General features: G+C 48.5%; 13 protein-coding genes across 13 annotated transcripts; 9 read left to right on the top strand and 4 right to left on the bottom strand.

Moving 5' to 3' along the window:
* Positions 1-267: 267 nt before the first annotated feature.
* N7519_005266 (zinc-binding dehydrogenase) lies at positions 268-1654 on the top strand (the record flags this gene model as incomplete). The annotated part of the gene is made up of 7 exons (XM_057292042.1): positions 268-306; positions 356-425; positions 495-562; positions 600-689; positions 741-915; positions 968-1339; positions 1386-1654. The coding sequence occupies 7 exons, from the start codon at positions 268-270 to the stop codon at positions 1652-1654; spliced, it is 1083 nt and encodes a 360-aa protein (XP_057146853.1).
* A 280-nt stretch (positions 1655-1934) lies between these two features.
* Positions 1935-2837, bottom strand: N7519_005265 (SDR family NAD(P)-dependent oxidoreductase; the record flags this gene model as incomplete). The annotated part of the gene is made up of 2 exons (XM_057292041.1): positions 1935-2168; positions 2217-2837. 2 exons carry the CDS (start codon positions 2835-2837, stop codon positions 1935-1937), a joined length of 855 nt encoding a protein of 284 aa, XP_057146852.1.
* A 415-nt stretch (positions 2838-3252) lies between these two features.
* On the top strand, positions 3253-4391 carry N7519_005264 (uncharacterized protein; the record flags this gene model as incomplete). The annotated part of the gene is made up of 3 exons (XM_057292040.1): positions 3253-3589; positions 3616-4174; positions 4232-4391. 3 exons carry the CDS (start codon positions 3253-3255, stop codon positions 4389-4391), a joined length of 1056 nt encoding a protein of 351 aa, XP_057146851.1.
* Positions 4392-4972: 581 nt separating this feature from the next.
* N7519_005263 (uncharacterized protein) lies at positions 4973-5461 on the top strand (the record flags this gene model as incomplete). Its single annotated transcript, XM_057292039.1, has 1 exon — positions 4973-5461. One exon carries the CDS (start codon positions 4973-4975, stop codon positions 5459-5461), a length of 489 nt encoding a protein of 162 aa, XP_057146850.1.
* Positions 5462-6113: 652 nt separating this feature from the next.
* N7519_005262 (uncharacterized protein) lies at positions 6114-6497 on the top strand (the record flags this gene model as incomplete). The annotated part of the gene is made up of 2 exons (XM_057292038.1): positions 6114-6216; positions 6316-6497. 2 exons carry the CDS (start codon positions 6114-6116, stop codon positions 6495-6497), a joined length of 285 nt encoding a protein of 94 aa, XP_057146849.1.
* Positions 6498-7518: 1021 nt separating this feature from the next.
* Positions 7519-9191, top strand: N7519_005261 (adaptor protein STE50; the record flags this gene model as incomplete). Its single annotated transcript, XM_057292037.1, has 3 exons — positions 7519-7786; positions 7850-8011; positions 8062-9191. The coding sequence occupies 3 exons, from the start codon at positions 7519-7521 to the stop codon at positions 9189-9191; spliced, it is 1560 nt and encodes a 519-aa protein (XP_057146848.1).
* A 1911-nt stretch (positions 9192-11102) lies between these two features.
* On the top strand, positions 11103-13721 carry N7519_005260 (fungal specific transcription factor domain-containing protein; the record flags this gene model as incomplete). Its single annotated transcript, XM_057292036.1, has 5 exons — positions 11103-11203; positions 11285-11379; positions 11436-11510; positions 11572-13425; positions 13492-13721. 5 exons carry the CDS (start codon positions 11103-11105, stop codon positions 13719-13721), a joined length of 2355 nt encoding a protein of 784 aa, XP_057146847.1.
* A 40-nt stretch (positions 13722-13761) lies between these two features.
* On the bottom strand, positions 13762-15038 carry N7519_005259 (NAD(P)-dependent alcohol dehydrogenase; the record flags this gene model as incomplete). Its single annotated transcript, XM_057292035.1, has 4 exons — positions 13762-14346; positions 14409-14717; positions 14814-14942; positions 15015-15038. 4 exons carry the CDS (start codon positions 15036-15038, stop codon positions 13762-13764), a joined length of 1047 nt encoding a protein of 348 aa, XP_057146846.1.
* An 873-nt stretch (positions 15039-15911) lies between these two features.
* On the top strand, positions 15912-17727 carry N7519_005258 (sugar porter family MFS transporter; the record flags this gene model as incomplete). The annotated part of the gene is made up of 4 exons (XM_057292034.1): positions 15912-16128; positions 16178-16875; positions 16947-17187; positions 17264-17727. The coding sequence occupies 4 exons, from the start codon at positions 15912-15914 to the stop codon at positions 17725-17727; spliced, it is 1620 nt and encodes a 539-aa protein (XP_057146845.1).
* A 780-nt stretch (positions 17728-18507) lies between these two features.
* Positions 18508-18753, bottom strand: N7519_005257 (uncharacterized protein; the record flags this gene model as incomplete). Its single annotated transcript, XM_057292033.1, has 2 exons — positions 18508-18519; positions 18580-18753. The coding sequence occupies 2 exons, from the start codon at positions 18751-18753 to the stop codon at positions 18508-18510; spliced, it is 186 nt and encodes a 61-aa protein (XP_057146844.1).
* Positions 18754-20849: 2096 nt separating this feature from the next.
* Positions 20850-21449, top strand: N7519_005256 (uncharacterized protein; the record flags this gene model as incomplete). The annotated part of the gene is made up of 3 exons (XM_057292032.1): positions 20850-21087; positions 21114-21240; positions 21335-21449. 3 exons carry the CDS (start codon positions 20850-20852, stop codon positions 21447-21449), a joined length of 480 nt encoding a protein of 159 aa, XP_057146843.1.
* Positions 21450-21814: 365 nt separating this feature from the next.
* On the top strand, positions 21815-23742 carry N7519_005255 (uncharacterized protein; the record flags this gene model as incomplete). Its single annotated transcript, XM_057292031.1, has 2 exons — positions 21815-22139; positions 22217-23742. 2 exons carry the CDS (start codon positions 21815-21817, stop codon positions 23740-23742), a joined length of 1851 nt encoding a protein of 616 aa, XP_057146842.1.
* Positions 23743-24317: 575 nt separating this feature from the next.
* N7519_005254 (chitin deacetylase CDA6) lies at positions 24318-25749 on the bottom strand (the record flags this gene model as incomplete). Its single annotated transcript, XM_057292030.1, has 2 exons — positions 24318-25483; positions 25539-25749. The coding sequence occupies 2 exons, from the start codon at positions 25747-25749 to the stop codon at positions 24318-24320; spliced, it is 1377 nt and encodes a 458-aa protein (XP_057146841.1).
* Positions 25750-26135: the final 386 nt, after the last annotated feature.

Here is a 26135-nt window from a genome sequence, read left to right as displayed (position 1 = left end):
TCTTCGGCTTTCCCCAGTTCCTTGCCGGTAATTTTGTCTATTTACTTGGCGTTCTGGGCCGGTATTTTGTCTGAAATGCTGTTATCATCATGCTGGCAGGCTTCATTACCAATAACCCTATGATGGAGATATCTGTGTGACGGCTGTACCATATATAAGTATCTGTGTACCTATCATTACATGATCTTTTGGTTCTATCTGGTCTTCTCTTTGCCAATTATAGTAATAAATCCTAAAATCTTGAGCAACATGACACTACCATCCACAATGCATGCTTGGAGAAAGCATAAAGGGAACCCAAGTCCAGTATGCTAGCAGTCGTATTTCACAGAACACGTCTCTGACTCGATCATAGATTTGGGAAGAGCTTCCTATACCCTCGACTCCTGTCAACGGGTTTCTGGTGAAGCTACTGGCATCCGGAGGTGCTACCCAGTTCACATCAAATTCCCGGTGTTCAACTTCTTATTTCTGATATTTCCTGTTTATAACAGTGTGTCATAGCGATCAGCCCCTTCTGGACATTGAAGACCGGCCGCAGTTCAGCGAGAAGTATACACTTGTATGAACATCTCTTCGCCGTCGGAATCCATTCTAAGAGCAAAGTTGACTTCTTCTCCCAGGGCCATGAAGGCTGTGGAGAGATAATACAGATAGGAGAAGAAGTCACGGACAAAAGGTTCAAGCTAGTAGGTATACCACTCCACATACATCAAAATATCACTAATTTAGAAACGCAGGGAGACCGAGTGGCCCTCCTTGCTGTTCCGGGATGCGGGTTAGTTACCTGCTCTGAATGTTCGAGGGATCTGGCACAGCTATGCCCGGCAGGAATGCACCACGGGATTGGTCAAGACGGCTTCTATGCTGAGTACGTCGCGGTCAATGTTCGCGCCGCGATTCCGTTGCCTGATGGTAAGTTTCTCGCGATGAAATCGTCAAATATCTAACCAAACTCCGGTAATAGGTGTTGAGCCAGCCGTCGCTGCAGTCGCTACTGATGCTGTCACTACAGCTTATCATGGTATTACCCGCCGCGCTGAGGTCAAGAAAGAAGAAACTACTTTTCTTTTTGGACTCGGTGGGCTTGGCTTCAATGCGCTCCAGATAGTCCGTGCTATCGGGGCTAGAGTCATCGTTTCCGATCTGCGGCAAGAAAAGCTGGATGCTGCTCAGAAGTTGGGTGTTCCAGCAGAGGATATCGTTCCAGTTGGGAAGTCGGTGCAAGACTTCGTCAAGGAAAATGGGTTGCAGGGAAGATTGATACCGTACTTGAATTTGTGGGGAGCAACCAGACTAACCAGGATGCGCAACAGATTGGTGACCATCCTCGCTATATGTCCTTTGATCTACCCTTTTGCTAACACTATATCCTTCTCGAACAGTGCGTCCTGGGGGGAAGATCCTGTGTGTTGGCACCCTTGATCTCATCAATGGACTGGACATGAAGATTGGAATTCGGAAAAGACTAAGCATTATCTTCACATATGGTGGGCAGTATCGAGATCTAGTGGAGGTGCTTGACCTGATTGCCAAGGGAGTCATTCAGCCTCAGGTCGAATTGGGCAAGTTGCAGGATTTCCCGAGGGTACTCAAAGAATTGGGAGAGGGCAATATCAAGGATCGGATAGCATTAGTGTCAGATCTTGTATGAGCTGCATCAGGAGATATCTAATGCATTTGTATCCTTGAGTTTGTGGAATGATTTAGATATGATGGTTGTCACAAGTTGCACATGGAAAATTGAAAAGGATATCGTGGTGTTATCTAAGGTCTCTAGTACCATCTCGAAATATCGAGGCGATACAAACGGCCGACTATTCTTTTGATCATGAATGGAGGGATTCGAAGAGAGAAAAAGTAAAGCGATTTATGGATCTATAGGGGCCAAGATAAGGGCTAAACGTCTGAGAAAAACGCTATCCGACCTTATTTTAGGCATTGACACTTGCGCTTTTCGTCATTCCAATCCCCACAGCAGCTGTTGTCCCTGCGTCAACAGGCAGAATAACACCAGTCATCCACCGAGCATGAGGTCCAGCAAGGAATACCACAGCTCCGGCACAGTCCCATCCATTTCCTTCAGTTCCCAATAGGCTTCGTTTCCGGCGGGCCTCACGGGCCTCTTCACTCATACCCTTCCCATACATCATAGGCGTATACAGCATCTGGTAACATCAGCTTCAGTTCTACACAAACGAAAGTGGTGAACATACCCCTGGACAGACACAATTCACGCGAATCCCGTCGGGGGAATGGTGAGCCGCCATAGCACGGGTCATGTTGACTATGGCACCCTTGGCAGTTGGATATAGCAGATGAGGTGTACCTCCCTTCAACCCAGCAACACTTCCCATGTTCACAATACTGCCTTTAATCTCGCCGTCATTTCGGCTCATCTCGGGAATGGCGTACTTGGCCATTTGGACCATACTTGCAACATTGATCTCCATACTCTTGGCCCACTGCGTCATATCAACTTCCACCGCAGTGCCCGCCGCGCCTCCAATTCCGACATTGTTGATTAAAATGTCCAGGCGTCCAAACTGTTCAACTGCAAAGCGCACCGCCGCTTGGCAGTCTTCTTCAGATGTGACGTCTGCTCGAATCGCAAGCGCTCGTCCACGACCGGGTTTCGAATTCACAATTTCCACGGTCTTGTTGGCCCACTCCAGGTTAAGGTCGACGCAGATTACATCGCAGCCATCATCGGCAAGAAGAATTGAAATTGCACGTCCGTTTCCGATGCCAGCGCCCAGGCAGCCTGCGCCTGTTACGATGGCGACTCTGCCGGCTAAAGAGCGCGAGGGGGGATCGGAGGGAATGCCGGACTCCATGATTTTGATCTGATGATTCAGTTTTCAAATGAGGTTATTAGTCAACTATATCCGAAAATTTAAACAGACGTACATACATACTATCTACCCTTATACCTGCTGCATCTTTTTTTCATTCACGGCATACCTAAATAGTCCATCTTCATGCGGGGTTACCGAACCCTTAGATATGTTGTTACCCGTAGCCGAGCCGAGGTGATTTGGGGGGTAGGAGGGATGGCGATATGTCTATGAACGTACCTGACTGCATTCCAAGTTGTACAGGCATTTGTACATTGGGTGCCCCTCCATTGCCCCTCTGTCTTTTTGCTCGGGTTTATTAAATCCCGATAGATGATCAACATCTTGGATATTCCTTATTTCTTATTCTTCCCCACCCTTTCTTTCAGCAATAGAATTACCCTTAGTGAATACAATGGCCGACTTCACTGAATATGGTAGACCCAGCGCCGAATGGGTCGCCCTCGAGCCGACGCTGCCTGAGCTCCCCAAAGACCTCTCGGTGGAACAACTGAAGGCATTGCTAAACAAGGGTCGTGAGACATCCGCCGCCCAAGATATGGCCGATGGCCTGGCTGCCGCAGTCCAGCTGCAAGACCACACGATCACAGCTCGTGACGGCACGCTCCTTGAAGCACGCAGCTACCGCCCCGCCGGCATCCCAGCGTCCCAACGCCTGCCTGTTTACATCCATCTTCACGGCGGAGGTTTTCTATTCGGAACACTTTCTTCCGAAGATGGCACTTGCTCGCGTATTGTCACCTCGCGCGTTCAAAAGGGTACCCCAGTCGTGGTCTTGAACGTCAACTACCGGCACACCCCGAATATCGCTATCCCACTGCTTGGGACGATGTTGAAGACGCATTCGTCTGGTTACATGAGAACATTGCCGAAATCGGTGGGATCGGCGAGCAGGTTGTTGTGGGCGGTATTTCAGCTGGCGCATGGTTGACTGCGTCGTTGGCGCTTGCTCAGCTGCGTGGCGATGATAAGCGTCTAGCGGCCTGTCCCAAGATTGCGGGACAGGTCCTCATGATTCCTTGCGTTGTACAATGGGACCACTATGCGCCGAGGTTGGAGATGCTCAAGAGTCCTGATTTGTCGAGCTACGTGCAATGTGCCGACGCGCCTATCTTGCCGGTGACTCGAATGAAATTGTTCACCGAGCTTCTTGGGCTTGGGGACACCAAGGATGCCGCTGGAGATCGTCGGTTGAACCCTGGAAATGCCACCGCGGAAGAGGTCAAGGACTTGCCTCCTACTACGTTTGGAATCGCGGGAAATGACCCATTGAGGGACGAGGGCCTGTTCTATGGACAGCATCTCGCTGCGAACGGGTGAGTTCAAAATATTCTTAAAAATTCGGGGTGTCCAACAGCTAAACACTTCATCAGCATTCCTACCAACGTTCATGTCTTTCCCGGTGTCCCCCATGGATTTAGGAGGTACAAGCAGCTGCCCGACAGCAAGAGGTGGGACGAAGTCATGAGCGACGGCATTGCTTGGGCATTGACAAATCCTGCGCCTGGTCCATTTGAAATCAAATCCGAATAGGTCACCAAGTTGTAGGACGAATATGCATACATCCATTTTGGGATCTGTTAGTGGCTACCAGGATCGGATATCAGCTAGAACATAGTCGTAGTTGCCCTGCTAGCAAAGCTGAATCAGGTGTATACTTTCCAAGGTTGCGCCAAACAAGGGAAATATTATTAACTAGGAAATCAGGTCAGTTCAATCCATATGGATAGGAAGGAGGCATCAATAGAAGAAGAGAAGAATAAGACAATAGGCGATTCACCGCTCGGACCCACAATGCCGATTGTCCGATCTGGCAGCCGTCAATGCGAGTCTTCCTGTTCATCGACTCTGCTATTTCTTATTTTCTCTTGAGCTTCAATTGTCTGGTCGCTATGCATGTTTATTGTTCACTACATGCAATGTAATTCTAATCCGCTTTCAATCCCGCATTGAAAAAAAGGGCGGGCCCCTCCTCTCCGACCATCGCTTTTGCGCAAAGCGCCTGATTTCTTTTGCGCGATTCGGGACTAGAGCTATTTTCCTAAAAGCTCATAGCCTGGCCTTCTCTCGTGCTCAAGCGTTGTCCTGCGAACATCCGAAACCCACACACCACAATGCCCCCCCCCACCTCCACCAACGGAGCCTCCTCCACCCCCAACGCCCTCGAATCCGACCTCCTCGTCAAGCTGTCCGCCAGCTGCGCACTCGAAGATCTGCAGGAAAACCTCCTCAGCTCCCTCCACCGCCTGGGCTGGACCGAAAAGGTCACCACCCTCGCCACAGAACTCCTCCGCGCCGGTCGCTGTGAGACCTTCGACGATGTGATGGCGGCAGTGCTCGCTTCAGCAGAGGGCCGAAGTCACCCCGCACTGGGGCCAAAGGTCGCAAACGGTGAATCTGCAAACGGAACAAAAGATACAAACGGTATCAAGAAAGGCAACAAAGCCAAAGATCACTCATATGATCCTCTGAAGTACATTGAAGAAATCGATATCCGCATCCCAGAGACGGTGGTCGACGAGGGTGTTCGTGGATTGAAGGATATCATACGAGAAGTGGCCGACTTGGAAGGCGAGAGTGCGCCCAACGGCGACAAGAAATAATGGCAGACACCGGGCGCTGGGAAAGCAGCATTTCAAGATGCGATCATGCATGGTGGGTTCTTTCTACGGAGTACAGATTGTTCGGCCTGGCTGCATCAAATTTCATGGGTTTACATACGAAGTCCACGGGCGCTCTTGCATTTGAATAGACTACCAATTCACACTGGGGTTCTAAATATCCCCTTCTCCGAATCGCTGCATTTTCCCGTACCTGGAGCTTTAACTTTAGCTGTTGATGACGCAGTAGGTACTCCAAGCCCCACAAGACCTATTCGATCATCTTTAATCCCCGCAGATCGGATGCTCTTGTGGAAAAGTATGGTTCTGGTATGGATTATTTTTCTCATCGGTTTACTCTTTTCGGATAGCCGAAAATCAAGCCTGCGGTTAAAACGTGGAGGAAACTCGCGGACATTAACCCGAGACTGGAGATGAGGGACGTAAAATTAGTGATTGTGTATCGGAAAGTAATATATGACAGTCCTAACTCTACGAGTATAAGGGGGAAAACAATTATTTACAGGTTGAATATCAATATCAATATCCCCAACGGCCCCGTGGGGTGCACGATTCCACCCAAAAGGACGGTATCCAGTTTGTAAAATGCAATATCACTATGTACGTATGTTGTACTACCTAGGTAGTATGTAGGATGATCAAATACAAAGGTAAGAGCAAATTAGAAAGTTGTGATATTGTCATAGCCAGCGCCGGCCTCAGTCGTGCCTCTGATGACGACCTGTGGCCTTTGGATAGTGAGATCAGTCATATGCCATACCTCCAGGACTACTGACTTGTTTCCGGCACTTTGATATATATCAACGAGCCTTCTATCAGACCGGAGTTCAACATAGTCAACGTCAGCTTGATTGGCACAAAGCACATATGTATGCATGGAAACTGGCGGTTCCATTATTTCCACAAGCAACCTGATACCGAAGTCAAGGACACATTTGTTTTATTGTCCCTGGCAGTATGGTCTCATGATCAACTCGCTAGTGAGCTTCTTCCTGGACAGCAAATGTACGGATCATAGAAAGCCAATACTTGCTCGCACAAACCTGCACTAACTGATGTACACAATCCGATCACAGGCTACTCACTAATGATCACGCCCAAATCTGGTTCTGGGGGCTTCAAGCACGTTGGCATGGAGGACAACATCAAAGACAGGTATCTCAAGTGCACCCCATAAGTTCAGCTTGGCATTACTGAAGATCAACGGGTGCCTAGTTGGAGTAAAGGGAGGGAAAGAGAGCTGCTAAGCCATAACGGTTTGTAGGTGCTTGGCATCATTTTGATGAAAGCGGGGTGGATAACGAGTTGAATTCGATCATCCTAGAGATATTGAGTTTGTACAGAATATATCCCGATTGGACAGGATTCTCAGACCTGACAGACAGCATATGATATAGGTATTTTTAGAAAAAAATAGAGGAAGAGATGTAGTTGGATATACTTCTGGAGGTTCCAATTTTGGAAATGTCCGTTATGGAGAGTCCAGGCCCAGTCACGTGAACCCCGTTCTCATTACTCCGTACACCAGCGTCCTTTCGCCTAATCTCGACATTTGCTCTATTTCTCACATCAGTTTACTTTTTGGCTTCAGGAAATAGATACACGTTACTTGCTTTGACCAGTGGTCTTTCTTTCTTCCAATACCCCTATCCCGTCGTGGCCCTGAACCGCCAACCTTCCCCGCTTTGCTTAGTTTGTTGATTGCCGCGTGTTCGCACTGAACGGCAACATCCCTCCTCGGAAAGGAGTTATCGAGAATATATTTCGACCAGAATACGAGAAAACGCAATACAAACCACTGCATGCTAGAAGATCTCGCCAATCCGCCCATGTTGGACTTGAAACTTCTAAGTCTTGACGTCCCCTCGTTCTCCCAGCGCTTAATAAAATAGAGCATTCGGCGCATTACCGCCGATACTCATTTTGTTTGTCTTTGCTGGCCCTCGTACCTCGACTCTGGCGGTGGCGCCTGTGAACCGCTTATACCATTTCATCTCTACTATCGGTGAATATTATCTTACCACCAAAGGTCCCTCGTCATGTCTCTCCACACCTCCTACCACGCCGACTCCGATGCGGACGATGAGTACGAGCGCAGCGTCATAACTTCACCACACCTACACATCGACTCGGAATCTTCTCCCACCGACTCCGACATTCATTCATCAGAACACACACCGACCAAATTTGGACATCCGATCGATGGTCCTCGCTCACCGCGAGGACTAATCACAGAATGGGGAGTCGATGAGTGTAAGGAATTCCTGACATCGCTTGGATTGCTGCAATATCACGGTACATTTCGAGGTAAGCGGACTTATTCGAGCATATTGAGTTTGCGCTATTTACTGACCGTAATCTATTACGCAGAGAATGGGATTGTCGGTGAAGCCTTGGTCGCCCTGAAGCATGAGGAGCTGAAGGAAATGGGCATCAATAGTGTGGGACATCGACTGACGATTTTGAAAAGCGTGTATGAAATCAAAGTCAAGCAAGATGTTCCCCTCGATGCAGACCATTATATCCCACTTAGTATGTTCTCAGGTGGCCCTGTTTAGCGTCCCTTCTAATCATGCTTGCAGCGGCGGATCAGAGTATGAACGAAACTGCGACCCAAGAAGACCTCGCGCGGTTAATCAAATCGATCCAAGTTCGAGACGAAAAGCTCATGTTGGTCGAAACGGAGTTGCGCCGGATCACGGACGATTACCGGCGATTGCGCGAAGAAATTCTACCAGTGATCAAAATAGTAAAAGATCGGTCACACCCATTGCCCCCGCCCTCTTCGCATGGGCAATCTTCAGAAAACTGGCACGACAATACGGCCACTCTCACGTCAAATACCCAACCACAACCCACGCTCACCCAGGAACTTTCTTCATCGTCGAAAATTGCGCGAGCTTTCTCCAAACGCATTCATCCCAACGGTGCCAATTCCAAAAACAATTCGCCAACCCACGCTCCACCTACGGGCTATGATGGGCGCTCTCATCACGACACCCTCAATCCGTCAGCCGCTGCCATGGCCGCCTCATCCCATCTGACAACCTCAATGAATGGAGGGTCACAATTATCACCTGGGATTCCTTCACCAACGTCGCCTCACCACCATCACGCCCACCCTCAGACACTCAATCCACGATCATATACCCAACCACTCTCCAGCGCGAACCGCAACACAGCCTATGATTATGCCGAACAGACCCCAACAATACATTCTAGAGACCGATCTACCCCGAGTCAGCTTCCAGCATCCCGCGCCGAGACACCTTCCACTGCATCACGTCTTGACCCACGACTCGATAGGTCTGACTCACGGGCCGGTGGCGGCGGAGGTGGAGGCGGAGGTGGAGGCGGCAGCGAAAACCCAAATAGCGTGGAAATCTTCAAGTCATTCCGAGTGTCTTGGGAAGACCCTTGCTACAAGGTATTGCCGGCTGCTCTTAAGAAATACAACATCAACTCTGATTGGAAGAACTACGCGCTTTATATTGTTTATGGTGATCAAGAGCGTTGCCTGGAATTGCAAGAGAAACCCCTTCTCTTGTTCAAGCAGCTAGAAAAGGAAGGACGGAAGCCAATGTTTATGTTGCGGAAGATCCATATGGACAACCCTTCCGGCACTCCAGGGCCTGCAGCAGCAGCACCTAACAGTACTGGCTTTGATGGTGGTCGGCAGGGACAAATCAATCTTCCAGGCGGTGTGCTCTGATTTTTTCTCGATGCCCAACCTTCCTCTTTTGATGCACGCGCGTCTGGCTTGAGATACCCGGTGACTTTCGACTACGTGTTGGATTATTTCTTCCATTGCATTTGATTTTGTGGGCCATTGAACTGTGTCGTGATGTTGGTTTCGTCGGTGTTTGGTGTGCTATTGGAGATCCGGTATACCGTATTCGGAGAGGGGATTAATATGACATTGGCGTTTTCTACTTCTCTTGACGCTTCTATCCCAGACTCGTCAATGTGCCACGCAGCATTCTGCATCAGCCTTTTCTTTTTTTACTTCTTTCAAGATATCCTTGACTAGCATAGGACTTTTGTCCAGTGTCTTTTCTTTATTATAGCATAGTACATACTGAGCTTGTACATGAGATTCCCATTGCTTATTCACATCGTCTACGGCCTTGAATTTTATGACATTTTCAAATGAGACATACTTTCAATTCCAAATGAGACAGTCTACCACAAGCTTGTACACAGGGACTTGCTTCTTACACATGTATTCTATTGTAGGTGCTAAGCAACCCACAGCAGACTACATTACATGTATGGATTGTCTACAAAATACATTATCTGGTGCAATGCCCAGCATTCATCTGCTCCAGGGCTATTTAATACTTCTTGCAATATATCTAAAGGACTGAGATGGTCATAAACGTGAAGCAGTTTGTATTCAAATACACTCCGTATGCTAAATTAAGTTCCCAAATCACATAAGTGATTGAAAAAGGTATGTGACATCCTCCCCACAGCTAGCGCCCACGGGATAACCCGAAAGATACCCGAGCATAGCTATAAAGTGTTGTATAAAGAGGAACGCCTTTCTATACTCTCCAGGGCCGGGAACGGAAGAAAACCCATAGAGGCCGAAGCCATCGGATAAGCCTCAGCAAGCCACAAAGTGGAGCCCCGTGAAGTTGATATAGAGAAAAAAAGAAGAAAAAGAGCAAAGATGTGGGCGAGCCGTTCGTATTTATGTCTGTGGCTTTTTCTACGCTAGAGCTGATTGAGACTCGGCTAAAGGGTTATTCCGGAAGAGGCTATATTCATTTTCAGATATCAGAAAAATTCAGCAAAAAGAAAAGAAAAGGTCCTACCCGGGATCGAACCGGGATTGCTGGTATCAGAAACCAGAGTGATGACCATTACACTATAGAACCGTAATTGTTGTTCGAGCTCAGATTAAGGGATAGATGGACGAATTTCTCACATAGGAGACTACCCAGTATCCCACAAAGCCCCTAAGCATTCTAACCTGGTAAACCCTAGATAATTATAGGTACCTGTCTTGCTTCTTCTCGGAGGGCTTTTTAGTTTCCTATAAATCGGTTGTTATGGCATCGTTGGAAGTTTTCACGATATAATACATCTATATACATCTATATACATGTGTAGTTTGGGTAAGGTTGTTTTTAGCGGAGTACTACTGCTATAAGCTGGTATAGAGATCCAAAGTGTAGTGTCTTTTCTATTTTGTTTTATGAGTTATATTAGGTCCTCTCACTCCAACAAGTTCGGTTCTATAGTGTAATGGTCATCACTCTGGTTTCTGATACCAGCAATCCCGGTTCGATCCCGGGTAGGACCTTTTCTTTTCTTTTTGCTGAATTTTTCTGATATCTCAAAATGAGAATAACTCCTTCTTAATAACAAAATTTATCCAAAATTGAGCAACGCTGGGCCTGGATTTCTTAACCTCAAAGTGTGTTACCTACATGTAGGTATATCCACACATACAACCTTTGGACCTCGGTGGAATACGGAGTATCCGCCCCAGGCCGGGGGTTAAATAGACCTGGAGAATGGAGAAATAAACTCAAACGCGTGACTACACGCGCAAAATTTGGTTAGCCCCCGCAATCTTATTTCTGCCTCTCACCTTCAGTATAACCCCATAATCATGACTGGCATGACTGAGGGCTTTACTGTTGACCCTGTCGAGCATAGAAACAGTTACGTCCGGTCGCCACTGCCAACCAGAGTCCGGAGTGCCTGCGAAAGGTGTCGTCGCCATAAATCTCGGGTAGAGCCACCCTGATCCTGATCGGGACATGACATATACTGAATCCAACTTCAACCTAGTGCGATCCTGTTCGGCCTTGCTCGGTGTGTGTCCGAGCCAATGTGGATTGCCGACCACTTCCAACTACCCGACCACGAAGGGCCACTCTGCCGAAGTAAGCTGTACAACGGGATGCTTTTAACTTGTTCTTTTATTTACATGACATACTAGACGGCCGGGTTCTAAAAGAAAACCTCGAACTGACCGACATCGATCTAATCTGTCCCCGGCGAGCCTCACCGAAAGGTCGCCGGATGAAAATGGCCCTGGTCGCGGGAACGAATTCCTGATCAGCATAGATTGATAGATGCGCATCCTAGGGGCGATGATGCTGACTTCCATGCTGGCGGAGCGGATATGCCTTCGTCTCTCAACTGCGGTGAAGCCGAATCCGCCATAGGAATTGCTCGAAGAATCTGTCAACTTGGCAGCCATAACATTGATGAACAAACCACATCCGCCATACCCGGCTACCAGGCCAGCACCGGTGGTTCCACCGCAAATTCGGCAACAGGTCAACGGATTCCGATATCTTCCGTCTTGGGCCGGCCGTTCCCTCCTATGGAGCTTGTATACAGTCTATTGGAAGATTATTTTGATGCCGTGCACTGGTTTTCTCTTGCTGTTTACGAGCCGAAATTCAGAAAGAGCCTCCTTTCCATCGCGGATGGTTCTGCATACCCCTCACAAAGACCGTTTCTCGTGCTGTTAGCCATGATGCTTGGAATGGCATCGTGGTACCGATCCCAGAGGAGTTGCACAGATCCAGCCGATAACAGCGATGACATGAAGAAATTGAGTGCAGACTTGTTGGCACTGGTTGAGTCAAACCTAGTGGAATTGATGGACCAACCCTCAGTCACCTCGGCGCAGACATGCATCCTCTTAGGCTCGCATCACGTCTATCACGGCCGTCCAAATCTCTCCTTTTCTTTGTTAGGGGCGACCATAAAGATGTCTCAGTCTTTGGGGATGCACCGAGGACTTCTACGGGGTGATTTTGAAACAATCGAGGAAAGAAAAAGAGTGTGGTGGACGATTTACACATGGGACAGATTCGCGTCAATTACCTATGGTCGGCCACTGGGCATCAACGACAAGGATTGCAATCTTGACATGCCAGCGGATGTGTTTGAAAACCCGCATTTTGTTACTCCAGCCTCCGGTCAGGCTAGCCCCATATGCTATTCAACTTACCAGCGGGAGTTAAACCAGCTCTACTTGATTGCATCGCCTGCGCTCAAGACCGTTTTCGGCTCACGTACTCTAAGGACGTCCGAACAGCTAAACGGTGACACATATTTTGCACTAGTCAGACACGTCACTGAGAATCTCCAAAAATGGCGATCCTGCCTACCAAGTCATTTAACTTTGGATCTTAATCGGGACTTCGATCCCGATGATAGGCCGGGCTTGAGGGCATACGCCCTGCAGTCTCTATCGCTACAACTGACTTATGACAATGTGCTCATCGTACTGCATCGACCTTTGTTAGCACGGCAGGTTGATCATCTATATAATAAGCAATCACCGGGGGAAAGAACAGAAAACATTATGTACCATCCGAGCAGCGAACCCTCCGCCCAGTCGAACTTATCTCCCAACTCGGCATTTCCCAATACCCAGACCACAAGTCCCGATCTATGGATGAATGCCGCAACAAGAACATCGAGGGTGACAGAAATGCCGGCTCTAGCCCAGCTCGCCACCGACAGCCATCTCTGTGCATTTCTTGCCATCAACCTATTCAATGCCGCGATCGTGTTGGCTGTGATGGCTCTCTCAGAGCCCCTTTCCGATACTGCGCAGGAAGTGAAGCGAACAATTACCCGCATTCTTCGTTTGCAAGATCTGCTTGGAAGACGGTCTGCACTGTCAAAACAAAGCACGGCTGTGCTGAAGAATGTTGTCATCATGCTCCTCCGTCGTGAATCGGCGGCCATGCTTGCTCCCATTACGGGAGCAACCCAATCAAGCCAACTAGTGGGTCATCAGTCTTTACAGACCCTGGCAGATCCGTCGTTGATTTCTGTTGAAGACACACTTCGGATGCCGCTCGATGCGGCATGGGATTCTCGCAATCCTCTTGATAGAGACCAACGTCTGCCGGACCTCAGCAGGGCTGATCGCCTGAACAATAGCTTAACATCTGTCCAATATGGTGAGATCTATCATTCATTCGGGGTATCTAAAATAATGAACTTGCTAACACAAATATACTTTTCAGCCTTGGGTCCAGGGGATCGCTCTGCCGGTATTCATGTTGGAGATAGCCTTCAACCTCGTGAGTTTGTTGAGCCAGGCATACCGGCACATGAAGTATGGCAGCTGCCAGCAGAATACGATTGGAATATGCCTGGCCTGTCTCGGGAACCGGTGGAAAACAATCACCAGGATAGTGTTGAAGGCGGGTTGTATTGGTTATGGGACATGACGTGGAATGGGGTTGGAGGGTAATCGGCGGTCTATCTAAAAATAACAGTCGCAACGGCACGCGCTATACTGAACTTGCTTTTGCCTCTTCCTCGTCGACATTCGGGCCATAGATTACACTCTTAATTCCACCTCGACCAGCGACATTTTTGAAAGCGTCCTCAGCCTGGCCGAAAGGAAATTCATGAGTGACAAGACCATCCAGCCTGATTCGGCGCGAGTCCAGCAACCCAATGGCCAATTTAAAGTCTCCGGGCCCGTACCGGAAACTTCCTTTGAAAACAATCTCTTTGTCGCAGATCTGACCAACCGGAACTGATGGATTCGGTTTCCCCAAGCCGACTTGAACGAACGTCCCACCCTGCGTGAGGGCAAGGATACCACAGTTCAGACAAGGCTCAGCGCCCGTCGCGTCAAGAGCAATATCAACACCATCATCCAAACCAGCCATCGCCAACAAATCCGCCGCATTCTTGTCTGCCGCCTCAGTGCTCATTTGATACGTGTGCGTGGCACCGTATTTCACCGCGGAAGCAAGCCGAGCCGGAACGACGTCCACGGCGATAACCGTTGATGCACCGAAGGCCCGCGCAACGGCACAGCAGAGTAACCCGACAGGCCCTGCTCCAAATATAGCCACTGATTTGTCCTGCATGAAACCCGCCAATTGACAGCTGTGCACAGCGACACTAAGCGGTTCGATCAGGGTACCGTCGCGCAGGGATATGTGGGATGGGAGCTTGAAACAGCATTCTGCGGGTACGCGGTAGTAGGTAGCGAGTGTGCCGTCGTAAGGTGGTGTCGCGGCGAAGCGCATCCCCGACAGAGGTTGTAGCGACCGTTGCGACAATGATTGCAGGTGTTGCAGGCGATGCCGGGCTCGAGAGCGACTCGGTCTCCGACGGCGAGGCCTGCAGCACCGCTTCCGCTCTCTACCACGATTCCTGTTGACTCGTGGCCTAGGATTATGGGGTCTTCGACGACGTATGGCCCTATTCGGCCGTGTTGCCAGTAGTGGACCTGTTGCGGGGAAGAATTTTGTTAGTCTTCATTACATTGAGGAAATTGAAATGCTAAAAGAACGGGGAATGGAAATGTCGATGCCATTTCACTCACATCTGAACCACAGAGACCTGTTGCCATGACTCGGACTATGACATCTCGGTCTGACTGGAGCGTGGGTTTGCTGCGTTCTTCGAAGGCAAATGTGCCTCCGGGATGCAACACAAATGCCTGGTTGGCAGTCTAGATGAGTTCCGGTGTGAGCAGATGCAATATAAATCCGTGCATTGGGGTCAAGACTGGGCTTGGGCCTACCTGGGCAGCTTTTGTGACGGTCATGTTTGCGGAAATTTTCTTTTTCTTTTACTGAGCGAAGCTTCTGGGGTTCTACTGGGCTTTAAGTACTATTATGGAGGTCCTGGAGATTTTACCCACTCAGTTACATGCGGCGAACGGGTCCTAAGTATTGAGACTTTCCGGCGGATGGTCGACCAGCTCCATGTAGCGTCTCCATCGTCGACCCGTGTCCAAGAGCTAACGTGGACTAGTATCGGGATCCCGATGTTTTACTTGAATGTTGAAAGCCGGATAGGATCTATCAGAACTCTTGGCTCAAATGGCCATTTACTACATATTCTCACTTTAGCATATACTCCGGACCTCTAACACATAATCTCGTCAATATCTCCATATTTCGCGATCTTCAAATCCCGGAAGTTCAGGAACCGTGTCTTCCGCCGGCACAGAATTATATGCCAAGCTATCCCGGCATTTGATATTCGCCACCGGAACCGAGATTAGGGCTCCACCAGAGAGTCCCGGAACCGTTCATCCCCACAAAGGCACGGCCAATGTCGGCGGAAAGTTGGAGAGTTGAAGGTTTGACTACGCGCATGACCAAACAATAGGGTTTGCACGACCGAGGGATGCCCGAAAATCCCATTGGAAGTTGCTAGGTACTCCCGCATTGTCCAATGGCAATCCCGGGCCGCATTTCGGTAATTCACCGAAATGTTGACCCCATGGTGTACCTCAGGATCCATTTCCCCATTATCCTGGAGAAATTTACTCTTCCCCACAGAGAGGTCCGGGGTATAAATAAAGCCATTGCCCCCGATCAGCTACCGATGTTGTCACAAAATATCTCTTGATCAAATCCAAGAGTGGTTCTTTATACTTGTTGTCTCCGTCGGTCAATCCCTCTTCGGCACTATGAGTGTCACGAAATCCTCCGAGCCGGCGCCCACTGGGACCATCAGGGAGCGTTCCCTGGCCGTCGCCGCGCAAGTTGAGGAACAGCAGAGCTGGCTGGAGCGGAAACTCAAGCCGAAAAAGATTTCAGCCAGATACCCCTTCAAAGGCAAACCCTTACTGTATGCAACATGTGCCTTCGGCAGTCTGGGAGATGCTCTTTTCGGTTTCAATTCTGGTATGGTGTACACGAACATGTCATCAAGATCTAGCTGCTGATTTGATAGGTATCATGTCCGGCCTGCTGGTCAACGAAATATTCATAGCTCGCTTCTTCAAAGACTATGGCGGAGCCGACGGGTCGACAAGCGGGGTCGATCCCTCGATTACAGGCATATCGGTTGCATGTCTGCAAGCAGCAGCAGCGGTAGGAGCACTCGTAGCCGGTCGTCTTGGAGACATGATTGGCCGAAAGAAATGTGTCCGCGTCGGCGCTTTCATCTACTTCTTCAGCTCGTTTATTCAGATGTTTGCGCCTGGTTTTGCAACTTTCATTGTAGGTCGCACCATTCAAGGATTGGGCGTGGGATTTCTCTCCATGACCGTGCCTATCATTCAAACGGAGATTGCTTCCGCTCATCGCCGAGGTTTGATGGTGGGTATAGAGTATACCTTTTTGATCGCTGGATACATGCTTTCTTGTTGGGTGGACTATGGGTTTAACTTCTTGCTACCCGACAATATTTCATGGCAGGGGCCCTTCATCATCCAGATTGTGCTGTCTTTCTTCTTGGTTGCCATGTCCTTCTTCCTACCAGAGACTCCTCGATGGCTGGCGTTGAATGGTTTCGTGGACGAAAGTCTGCAGACGATTGCAGACCTACATTCTAATGGTAATACGCAAGCGGAGCATGTTCAGCGGACGTTCCTTGAAATTCAAGAAGCGGTTATCTATGAGAATAATCTCGGGAAATCTGGTTGGAAGGTAATGCCCCTACAACCTGTGTGACTTGTTAATCGTCTCGTGGATCACTAACCCTGGATCGCCACTTGTAGGAGATGTTCACCCGGTATCGCAAACGAACTATTGTTGGAATCACAGTGCAGATGTTCGCACAGATTAACGGAATCAACATCATCTCCTTCTACCTCCCGAGCACGCTCGCCGCCGCCGGCTATGATAATCGCAAATCCCTACTGTTCACTGCTGCAAATGCTCTTCCCTACACCGCTGCAACAATCGTCACCTGGTGGTTAGCGGACCGATGGGGCCGAAAGCCTTTACTCATTCTTGGAGGTCAGTTTCCGTGGACATCGCTATGAAGGGATATAATCGAGTTGATTAGCGACCAGAGGCTAACAAACTCAAACAGGTCTCAGCATGGCCGTGCTACTAGCCATTGTATGCGTCTTCACCGAAATTAATGTGGATATCCAAACCAAAGCGAACGGCCAGTATGCCTTCGTCATGCTTTACAATATCATGTACGGGTTCACCTGGGGTCCGATGCCGTGGCTTCTGCCCGCGGAAATCTTCCCACTCCGTGGCCGGAGTAAAGGCATGGCCCTGGCCACGACTAGCAATTGGGTCTTCAACTTCATTATCGGAATGGTTTCTCCCGATGCTTTCGCTGGCATTCACGGTTATTTCTACCTGGTTATTGGTGGATTTTGTCTCAGTTCGGCCGTCCTGGTTCACTTTTACTATGTTGAGACAGCACACCATACCCTAGAGGAGATTGCTGTTGCATTCGGTGACAAGGCATTTGCGGATTCTGATGCAGAGGTCATGGAAATGGCTGATGCGAAAAGTGAGCAGGTGGAATACTCGGCCTGAAGGAGATCTCCCGGTCTCGATTGTGGATCCTTTCATGTGTCGCTTTTCCTTTATGCTCTATTTTGTTTTATATATGAGGAATCTATGACTTCGTGGAGCTTTTATATTAATGCGTTGTGCTTCTACATGCATATTGATCCTAAGATAATCCTTGGAACTAACTAAAATTAATCCTGCCATGAGAACAAGATTAGTAAAATGAATATAAATTAGCGCATAGGAAAAATAAACAAAAAGAAAAAGAAAAGGTCCTACCCGGGATCGAACCGGGATTGCTGGTATCAGAAACCAGAGTGATGACCATTACACTATAGAACCGATTTTGTTGCATCACGATTTGAAAGTTGCCATGATAAGACAATACAAGACTTACAGCACTTGAACAAGGTGCTCATAACTATAACTAGTGTATTCACCAATTTGCCTTGTAAATGTCCTTCCAGTTTACATGTGCGAGATTTTCGTGTGGCTTCAACAGGGAGACATACCCGATGCACCACATCAAAAATAAAATATATAAAAACGACAAAAAGAAGATTGTGGATTTCCAGTGTGGGTTGATTATATATATCCACAGCCAGCCCTGGAGCCATACGAGGATAGGATAAAGCATATAGATGTATGTTGCGAGAGACATTCTAATCTACGATCCCATCCAAACCACACACAAAATCTCAAAAAAGAGAAGGACAGGAATATTGATTTTGCTATTAGAGCGACTATAGGTCTCGGAATCCAAAAGCCGACTCATAACATCATCTAGTAACTCGGCAAAGCTCATTACTGGCAGTACTAATACCAAGAAGATCAGTGTCCTTGCTAAATAAGTCATGGGGGAGACAAAAGACATACCCAGTTTTCACTTCCGGATTTCTGCACGCACGTCTTGCCATGGCAGCATACGCCGTCGCCGGGAGTTCCACTGCCGATTCTGCAGAGGTCTCCCGGACGATGGCAGCAAGGGAACTCATCACAGGCAGCCATTGCTATAGCCAGGAGAGGGGCGATCAAGAAGATATACTTCATTTTGATGGACTGAGAGAGTTAATGAAGGTGCTTTAAAGAGGAGGAATGTTATTACCGGAAGCTTGTAGTATAAAGAATCCGATAGAAAGATGATATATTAGAGAGGATTGATGATGAGAGAAATTGAAATCCCGAGGAACATATCGACGGATATTTATACCTTATGTGCTGCACCAGAAGTCAGTATTGCTGTCTAGTTTTAGGAAGAGAGTGAAGATCATCCTGGTAAGCCTGGGAAGTCGGACGCCTTGCAGTAACTTGGACGCCTTATTCTGCACATTAGGTGTTCGCCAATGGTAGAACCCCGTAGACGAGCACTATGGTCATTTCCGAATATTCCTATGAAGTTTGCATGATCATTCAACCTTAGAGGCTGTGCCTATACCAATCAAAAGTGAATCCAATTTGCTCAGGCTCTCCTGAAGAAAGCGCGTGAAGAAGTCCACGTTTCTCCAGGTCCTGACAAAATTCCTTTCTCACAAGAAATTCCTCTTCCGTGCAGTCTTGATCCACATAATCACGATTGTCGTCACTAGCCCCCCCCGGCGACTGTTGCCTTGCCGTAGACACTCTGTAATAACGACCTCCACCACACCCCAAGGCTATAACAGATTCCATGAATTATGCGACCCATGACCATATGCCACCGTTCCTTAAAAATTGGTTTGACGAAGGTGGTCACTTCGCTACTTTCCATCTTTCGGTTTTCGTTACTTTCTTTCACGTCGGTCCTTTCGTTCAAAAGTGTTTTCGTATACGCGGCTAATTCTAAAACCGTGACATATTTATTATGCCAACATTTGTCGATGATATTGTCAATCAGGGGATTGCCATCCAATTTCGGAAACTCCATGTTCTGTAGTAAGTCCACGACCTTAGGACCATGCTCGTAAGGATCCTCGGTAAGACAGCAATCTCCATAAACTTCAAAGCCGTAGTTTATCAAATAGTACAAGGACCCGAGGGCAAATTGTTCTGTTCCAGGGCCAAGAAAGCCAGGAGTCCCACATTCCCTTGATCCGACTCGTTATTGTTAAGTAACGGTGCCACGCAAGCTTCGTAATTTGTGCCAATTTTCGCTGTACAATCAAAATCGGATAGCTTTAGTCGGTTACGATCAAGTATAATATTCTCAGGTCGTAAATCACCATGGGCGAGGTTGACGGATTCCAAGAAAGCGACAGCTTGAGTAAGATCGTTCATCCATTCTTTTCGTAGGGGTAGAGGCTCCAACTTTTCCACTGTAGTAACCACCATAGTTTGCTGATCACGAGTATGATTTTTTTGTATCCTAGAAGAAAGTGACATGTCTAGGAAGTAAATTAGTATACAACCTTTTAGCTGCTAACAGGGGTCGCACCTCTCATGTACTCGAGGAAGATGCCACTGTTAGAAAAAGAAAAACACTGCACAATAGAGGGACAAGGCGGATTTTGCGAGAATACTTGATATATCTCGAGCTCTTTTTGAAATTGTTCCTTCTCGAATTCCCCAGACTTCGGGACTTTGACCACGATGCGAGGGTGGACCTCGTAAACAAAAGAGATGCCTCCGCCCCAGATCCAGTGAACACCTGGAAACTGGCGTTGGATATGCATGGTTGAAAGACGTGAGACGGAGTAGCAGTAATTCAAGGAGAGAAGGGATAGAGCAAGAAGAGGGAAGTACCTAGGTAGAGAGGCGCAGTGACATAATCAATTATGATTGGTTCAATTGGCTATGTGAGTGAACGTATTCAACTACTGAGTGGTCCATCCCAAATCGCCATGAAGTAAATGCGATAATTAATATCTGCAGGGGTTGAGGTAGAATCCTCGTTCCACCTAGGGCTTTCTTTAAGCTTTTGGTAGCGGATAAGTGGAGTTTTGGGCTATGAACTTCCTAAGTCCAGCCCACACAACAATTACGGTTCTATAGTGTAATGGTCATCACTCTGGTTTCTGATACCAGCAATCCCGGTTCGATCCCGGGTAGGACCTTTCTTTTTTGGCGTTTCTTTTTTGTTACAACTACAAATTTCTCCCAGCTCTGATATTATAAACAGTGTGGGAAATAATCAAATACTTCTACTTCTAATAAGCCTAAACTCAGGTGGGATGAGGTGTATAGTGAGGATTTGGCGGCGTCGTTCTCGAACTGGGTCCTGGGAGAATCAAATTCATCGTTATGATACCTCTTCCGTCAAACATATCTATGCCGTTGAACCTAACCTCCACTTTAGAGACGCTATATATGTCAACTTGAACAAGCATGGCCTGCGGGACAGATGTACGCTTATAGCTTATGGCGTTAAAGATAGCGATGTTCTGAGAGCAGAGGGAATCACAGAGAGGGGTTTGGATATAGTGTTATGTATCCAGCTGCTGTGTGCCGTAAAGGATCCAAACGACGTGATAAAGGAGGCGTGGAAGCTGCTCAAACCTGGAGGCAAGTTTATATTCTGGGAGCACGGATGCAGCAGGAATCGCTTGACGAGTGTAGCGCAAGGTATGTCTCTCTCTACCAACCTTCTTCCTTTCTGGGTGGACTCTCTAGAATTTTGTCTCCAGTGGAGAGATCGACTAGCAAGAAGAAAACCTAGCCTGCTGGAGTCCTACATGGAGCACAATTGTCGGATGACCCTTGACCCGGAACGTGTTGGCGGACATCCTCAACAGTGGAGTGTGGGAAAATCCGAACGAGATCGAAGAACCTGAAGAACTACTCAATTTGCTGCCCAGAATCTAGGGTGTGCTTGTCAAGAAAGCTTAGTTAGATGGTGATCAGAGCAAATAATAGAAAGGTGTTAGTCGTCTTCCCATAACTTAACCACTTTCGTAATCTGCCCCGAATAAAACAAAGCTAAATATCTTCTATATGGAACTTGCACACAGGAGGTACTCCCTGCCGTCTAACACTGTTCGTGCCAGGTGGGCTTGGCAAGATGAAGTTAAATAAGACCTTGGGGAGTTTATCATGTATCCTTATCATCACGTGTTGTCGTGTCTCGGACGCGTTGGACGACTTTCTTATCCCAATGGTCAAAGACACGGGTTCCGACAATCCTGACCACTAAACCCCGATGAGCTTGGATCGTGTTATTCAGGACTCTGACGAGGACGAACCCTTCGAGGGGGATGAAGTCCCTACCTCTGTCAATCCTCTCCACCCCTCCGAGCCCGCATTGCAGCAGGAATATCAACATGCCCCCGCCAATCAGACGACCCACAATGCAGTGTACGAGCACGGCTCCGCTCCTGATGAAAGCATGTTCCCACAATTGAACGTCAATTTCGATGAGTTCCTCCAATCGCAAGAAAGAGGCTATTCAATGCTATCGTCGTCGCAGCAGCGGCGGGAGGACAAATGGATCCCCTCAGCCAGTGAGGGTGGAAGTGGGTCGGTTGGTACGATGTGATAGCAGAGCATGAAGCAGAAAATAAATAAATATGTGATCTATATGCTGATACCAAAGATACTATAGGCGCCATGATGATGGAAATTGGAATCGCGCAGAGAAGACTTCTGGACGACGATCCTTCAAGCGCAAACCTACTGCCTCCCTCTACGGCCGCGCCATACTCGACAGAAACGTTTCAATCTGCACCGTTTCCTACCATGCCAAGTTACCACTCGTATCAGATGGATCAACCGGAGAGTGGCAGCTTCGCTCATAATCCAGCATTCATTGACCCCTACGTCGATGCGAACCAGACTTTGCTGCCCAGCAGACAGGGTATCTATGATCTGACTCCCCCTGGCGCCACTAACTTAATGGCTTCGCCTCCGAAAATCGTCCCTCAAGAAGTTACCGAGCCCTTCATAGAACAGGAGAACACACACTCAAACCCACCCCAGGAAGCCTCACAGCCCAAATCTCAGCAGACGGGTCCCTGTTCCCCCCATGACACCGAACCTCTCTCTTCCGTTGCATCCATGCGATTCAGCGAAGCAAATATCACAACCGCTGGAACCAGTCTCATTTCCCCGCAACAATCACAGTCAAGCACGCATGACGAGCTCGCTCTGCCAGCTGCCCCACCAACTGTGCCAGATGCCGAGATGCCCAGTGCAAAGAAGAAGCGCGGGCGGCCGAAGAAGCAACCCTTGCCAGATATCGACGAAGATGATGAGCTAGCCAACTCTCGGGACCACGAGTTCAAACACCCTGGTGCAAATGGTGCGATTGACCCCTCCGATAGCGAATGGACTACGGAAAATAATACCCCGGCCTCGAGCGGAGTCTCCGACGAGACTGACAAAGAAAATTTAGAAGCAGGCCCCAAGCCTGCAAAATCAGGACCCAAGGAGTCGAAAAAGAAGAAAACCAAGAAAAACAAGACGACACCCGGCCCCAAGCTTGACGCCGATGACGACGTGATATGGGTAGACACGAAACCTCTCAGCGTGGAACCCTCAACAGGGAACGCCACTCCGCAGACAGAAACCCCAGAGCCCCCAAGACAGGATTTAGACTCCGATGTTCTAGACACAAATCCTCCGATTGCTCCCCAAGCACCGATCCCCACACTTGAAGAGAAGACCCCAAATGCGCAAAACGCCGAAAAACCAGCACCCAAGAAACGCGGACGCAAGCGAAAGCAGACAACCGAGCAAGCGGAAACACCATCAGAGTCCGCAGATACACCCGAACCGAACAAGCCGGCGTCCGGAGCTCAGACCCCTGCGGCGAAATTGGCCGTCGTTGTCGATAATAGTCCCAAATCTATGCTGGAAGCTAACACCGACAACAACGATACAACTGCTATTCAAAACGACCAGAACCCCCATCCACTTCCTGGTCCTGACTCTCTCCCTGAAACTACAATTGATATGCCCCAGCCTCAGACTCCTTCGAAGCCCGATGCTGCGTCTGTCAATACACCACAGAACGCAGGCAAGGGCCCGGATAAGCATAGTCCCATCTCGGCGCGGAGTGGGGTGCCTTACCGCGTGGGATTGAGCAAGAGGGCGAGGATTGCGCCGTTGCTTAAGATGGTGCGGAAATAGGGGAAGTTATCTGCTTTCTTCTTGATTGACATCTTCATTTTGTGTTTACTGTTGCTGCTATTATTCTGCTATCATTATACCCCTCGAGAGAATGTTCTCGGCATGCCGCTTTGTTTTTTGTTTGTTTCTATTGGTATTGGTATCTGCATATCTTCCATGGTTGCATGTCTATGTATACTCATGCATTTATAGGAAGTGGAAGAAAGGTTGGATCATTTCATAATATCCTTCCCAGGTGTGAGCTGTGACAATTTGTGTTGAGATCTTCCGAGCTGGTCTCAATATCGAAAAGATACATTTGTGTTGAGAGTAGAACTTACAGTATCAAAGTATTGTATAGGAGCCTACGATCATCAATCGAGAAGACGAACTTTTGTATTGCATTGCAATTCTGCTACCTGTTGATAATTCCAAAGTTCCTATTCCATGAGCCAACTAACCACGCCGTGCCGACAAGTTCAAACGAATGGATTGGCCACAATAAAGCCACAGCATGTAAGTATAATTAAAATCTCGACCATGCAAAACTCAGCCGAACAATCATGGCAATCCAGTCCAAAGATTAAGATGATTCATCACATCCACATCGCAACAATCAAAGCAAGGAACAACGATGTTGCCGCCGCGGTGCCAATAGTTCGGAGATCAGAATCAGCTTCCGACTTTTGACCCTTGTTTTGAACATTCGGGTCCCAGGCATCCCCATTGTAAGGAGCCTCGACGGCACAATATCCGGCATCCTTTTGGCAGCCACTTCCACAATGACTGGTGGTATTGCCGCAAGAGTTATTACTACCACAGCAAAAGCCATAGGTAGACCCAAGGCAAGTATAATTGGAACCACAAGAGCCGTCCCAAGAGATCGGCTTGTTGGGATCTGCCGAAGAAGGCTTCTTTGGGTTCTTCTTGTGAGTGGGCATCCGGTCATCCTTGCGGTACCAGAGTGGCCTGGGATCACGGAGACAGTCACCGACAGTAATGGCGCGATAGCCCTGCCGCTTGATACCCTTGAGCATGTGCTCTGTGAGGTTGTGGACAGTCTGCTCATGAGCGTCATGGGCAATGACAAGCCAAGACTTGGTTCGTGGGTCGCTGTACAAAAGCTGGTGATCAAAGATATCCTTGGACCGCTGAATCAGATCTGGACTATCGTTCTTGTAGTCATCCGTGTCAATGTCATACAAAATGATGTGGTACCCACGCTCGCCCAACTCATTTCCACACTCTGTGTCAGGGCTGCAGCTGGAATAGGGCGGACGCATGTAAGTGGGGAAGTACCCGAGGATATTGCGTAGTGCAGCTTCATTTTTTTCAATTTGTTCGCTGCGCTGGGAAGGAGTGATCTTGCTGAGGTCCTCGTGCGACCACGTATGACTGGCAATCTGGTGGCCACTCGAGTGCATGCGTTCGATCAATGAAGCCCACGGCAGGGTGATATCGTCAATAGCACCCTTTCCATTATTGATGCCAGTGATGAAGAATGTCGCCTTCGCATCGTATTTGTCAAGCAAATCGAGCAGATCGCCAGTGTAACGTGTCGGGCCATCGTCGAAGGTCAATGCCACAGTTCCGGGGATAGCGCACGAACGAATCTCGCGAGGGCCGTACGGAACTTGCCCGATGTGAGGACGGGGGACTTCCTTGGTTGGGGGCCCATTTGGCGATCGATGAGCGTCACATTTACCGTAGTCAATCTTGCAGTCTGGAGAGCGGCAGTGCGCCTTGGACGTGCCGCAGAAACCTATCGCAGATGGCCATCAGTAAGCTGCTCGAGCTAACAGAATTTTGACGCATACCTGCACCAGAGCAGCATGTACCGACGGGACATTTGCCGATCTTGGGACCACAGCGGTAGTCCAAATTGTTGGGGGCATCCCGGGTGTCCAAATGAGACTCAGGTTCTGGTTGAGATTGCTCAATCGCTACGGTATGCACAGGACCGGCGATATGCAGTCTAGAAAATACACAGGTCGCCAAAGTGGTGACCAAGATGGGATGAATACGCATCTTGAGAATGGTATATAGGGTTATGTTATACCAACTGGGTATGCAAGATGTAGTAATGTTTGAGATAACACGAGGTGGTTCAAGGTGGGAGGAGAAGAGAGAAGAGACAAGCAGGACGGGGAAAAGGTAATGGAGCTAAATTCTACAAGAGGAAGGGACAGAGAAGGAAAGAGCGAAGCTTCGAGGCATTTGTTTACTTAAGAAACACAGGCAAGAGCAAATCTCCTGGCAAGAGCTCCCCACATTTACATATAGTGGAAGTAGATGTCGACGCTTGTATTCAATATGAACGTGGGTATCGTGAAGTCCATGGGCGCCTTGGGCATCGGAGGGTTGGCCTAAGAGCCCAGTACAATTTTTCTTGATTCAGCAAATCAAAGCCTGGG

The sequence above is a fragment of the Penicillium mononematosum genome (assembly GCF_028829835.1).
Source record: "Penicillium mononematosum strain IBT 11891 chromosome Unknown utg000003l:1.0-8172316.0:1.0-8177699.0, whole genome shotgun sequence".
NCBI classification, from domain to species: Eukaryota; Fungi; Ascomycota; class Eurotiomycetes; order Eurotiales; family Aspergillaceae; genus Penicillium; species Penicillium mononematosum.
This window is presented reverse-complemented; position numbering and strand designations above follow the sequence as displayed.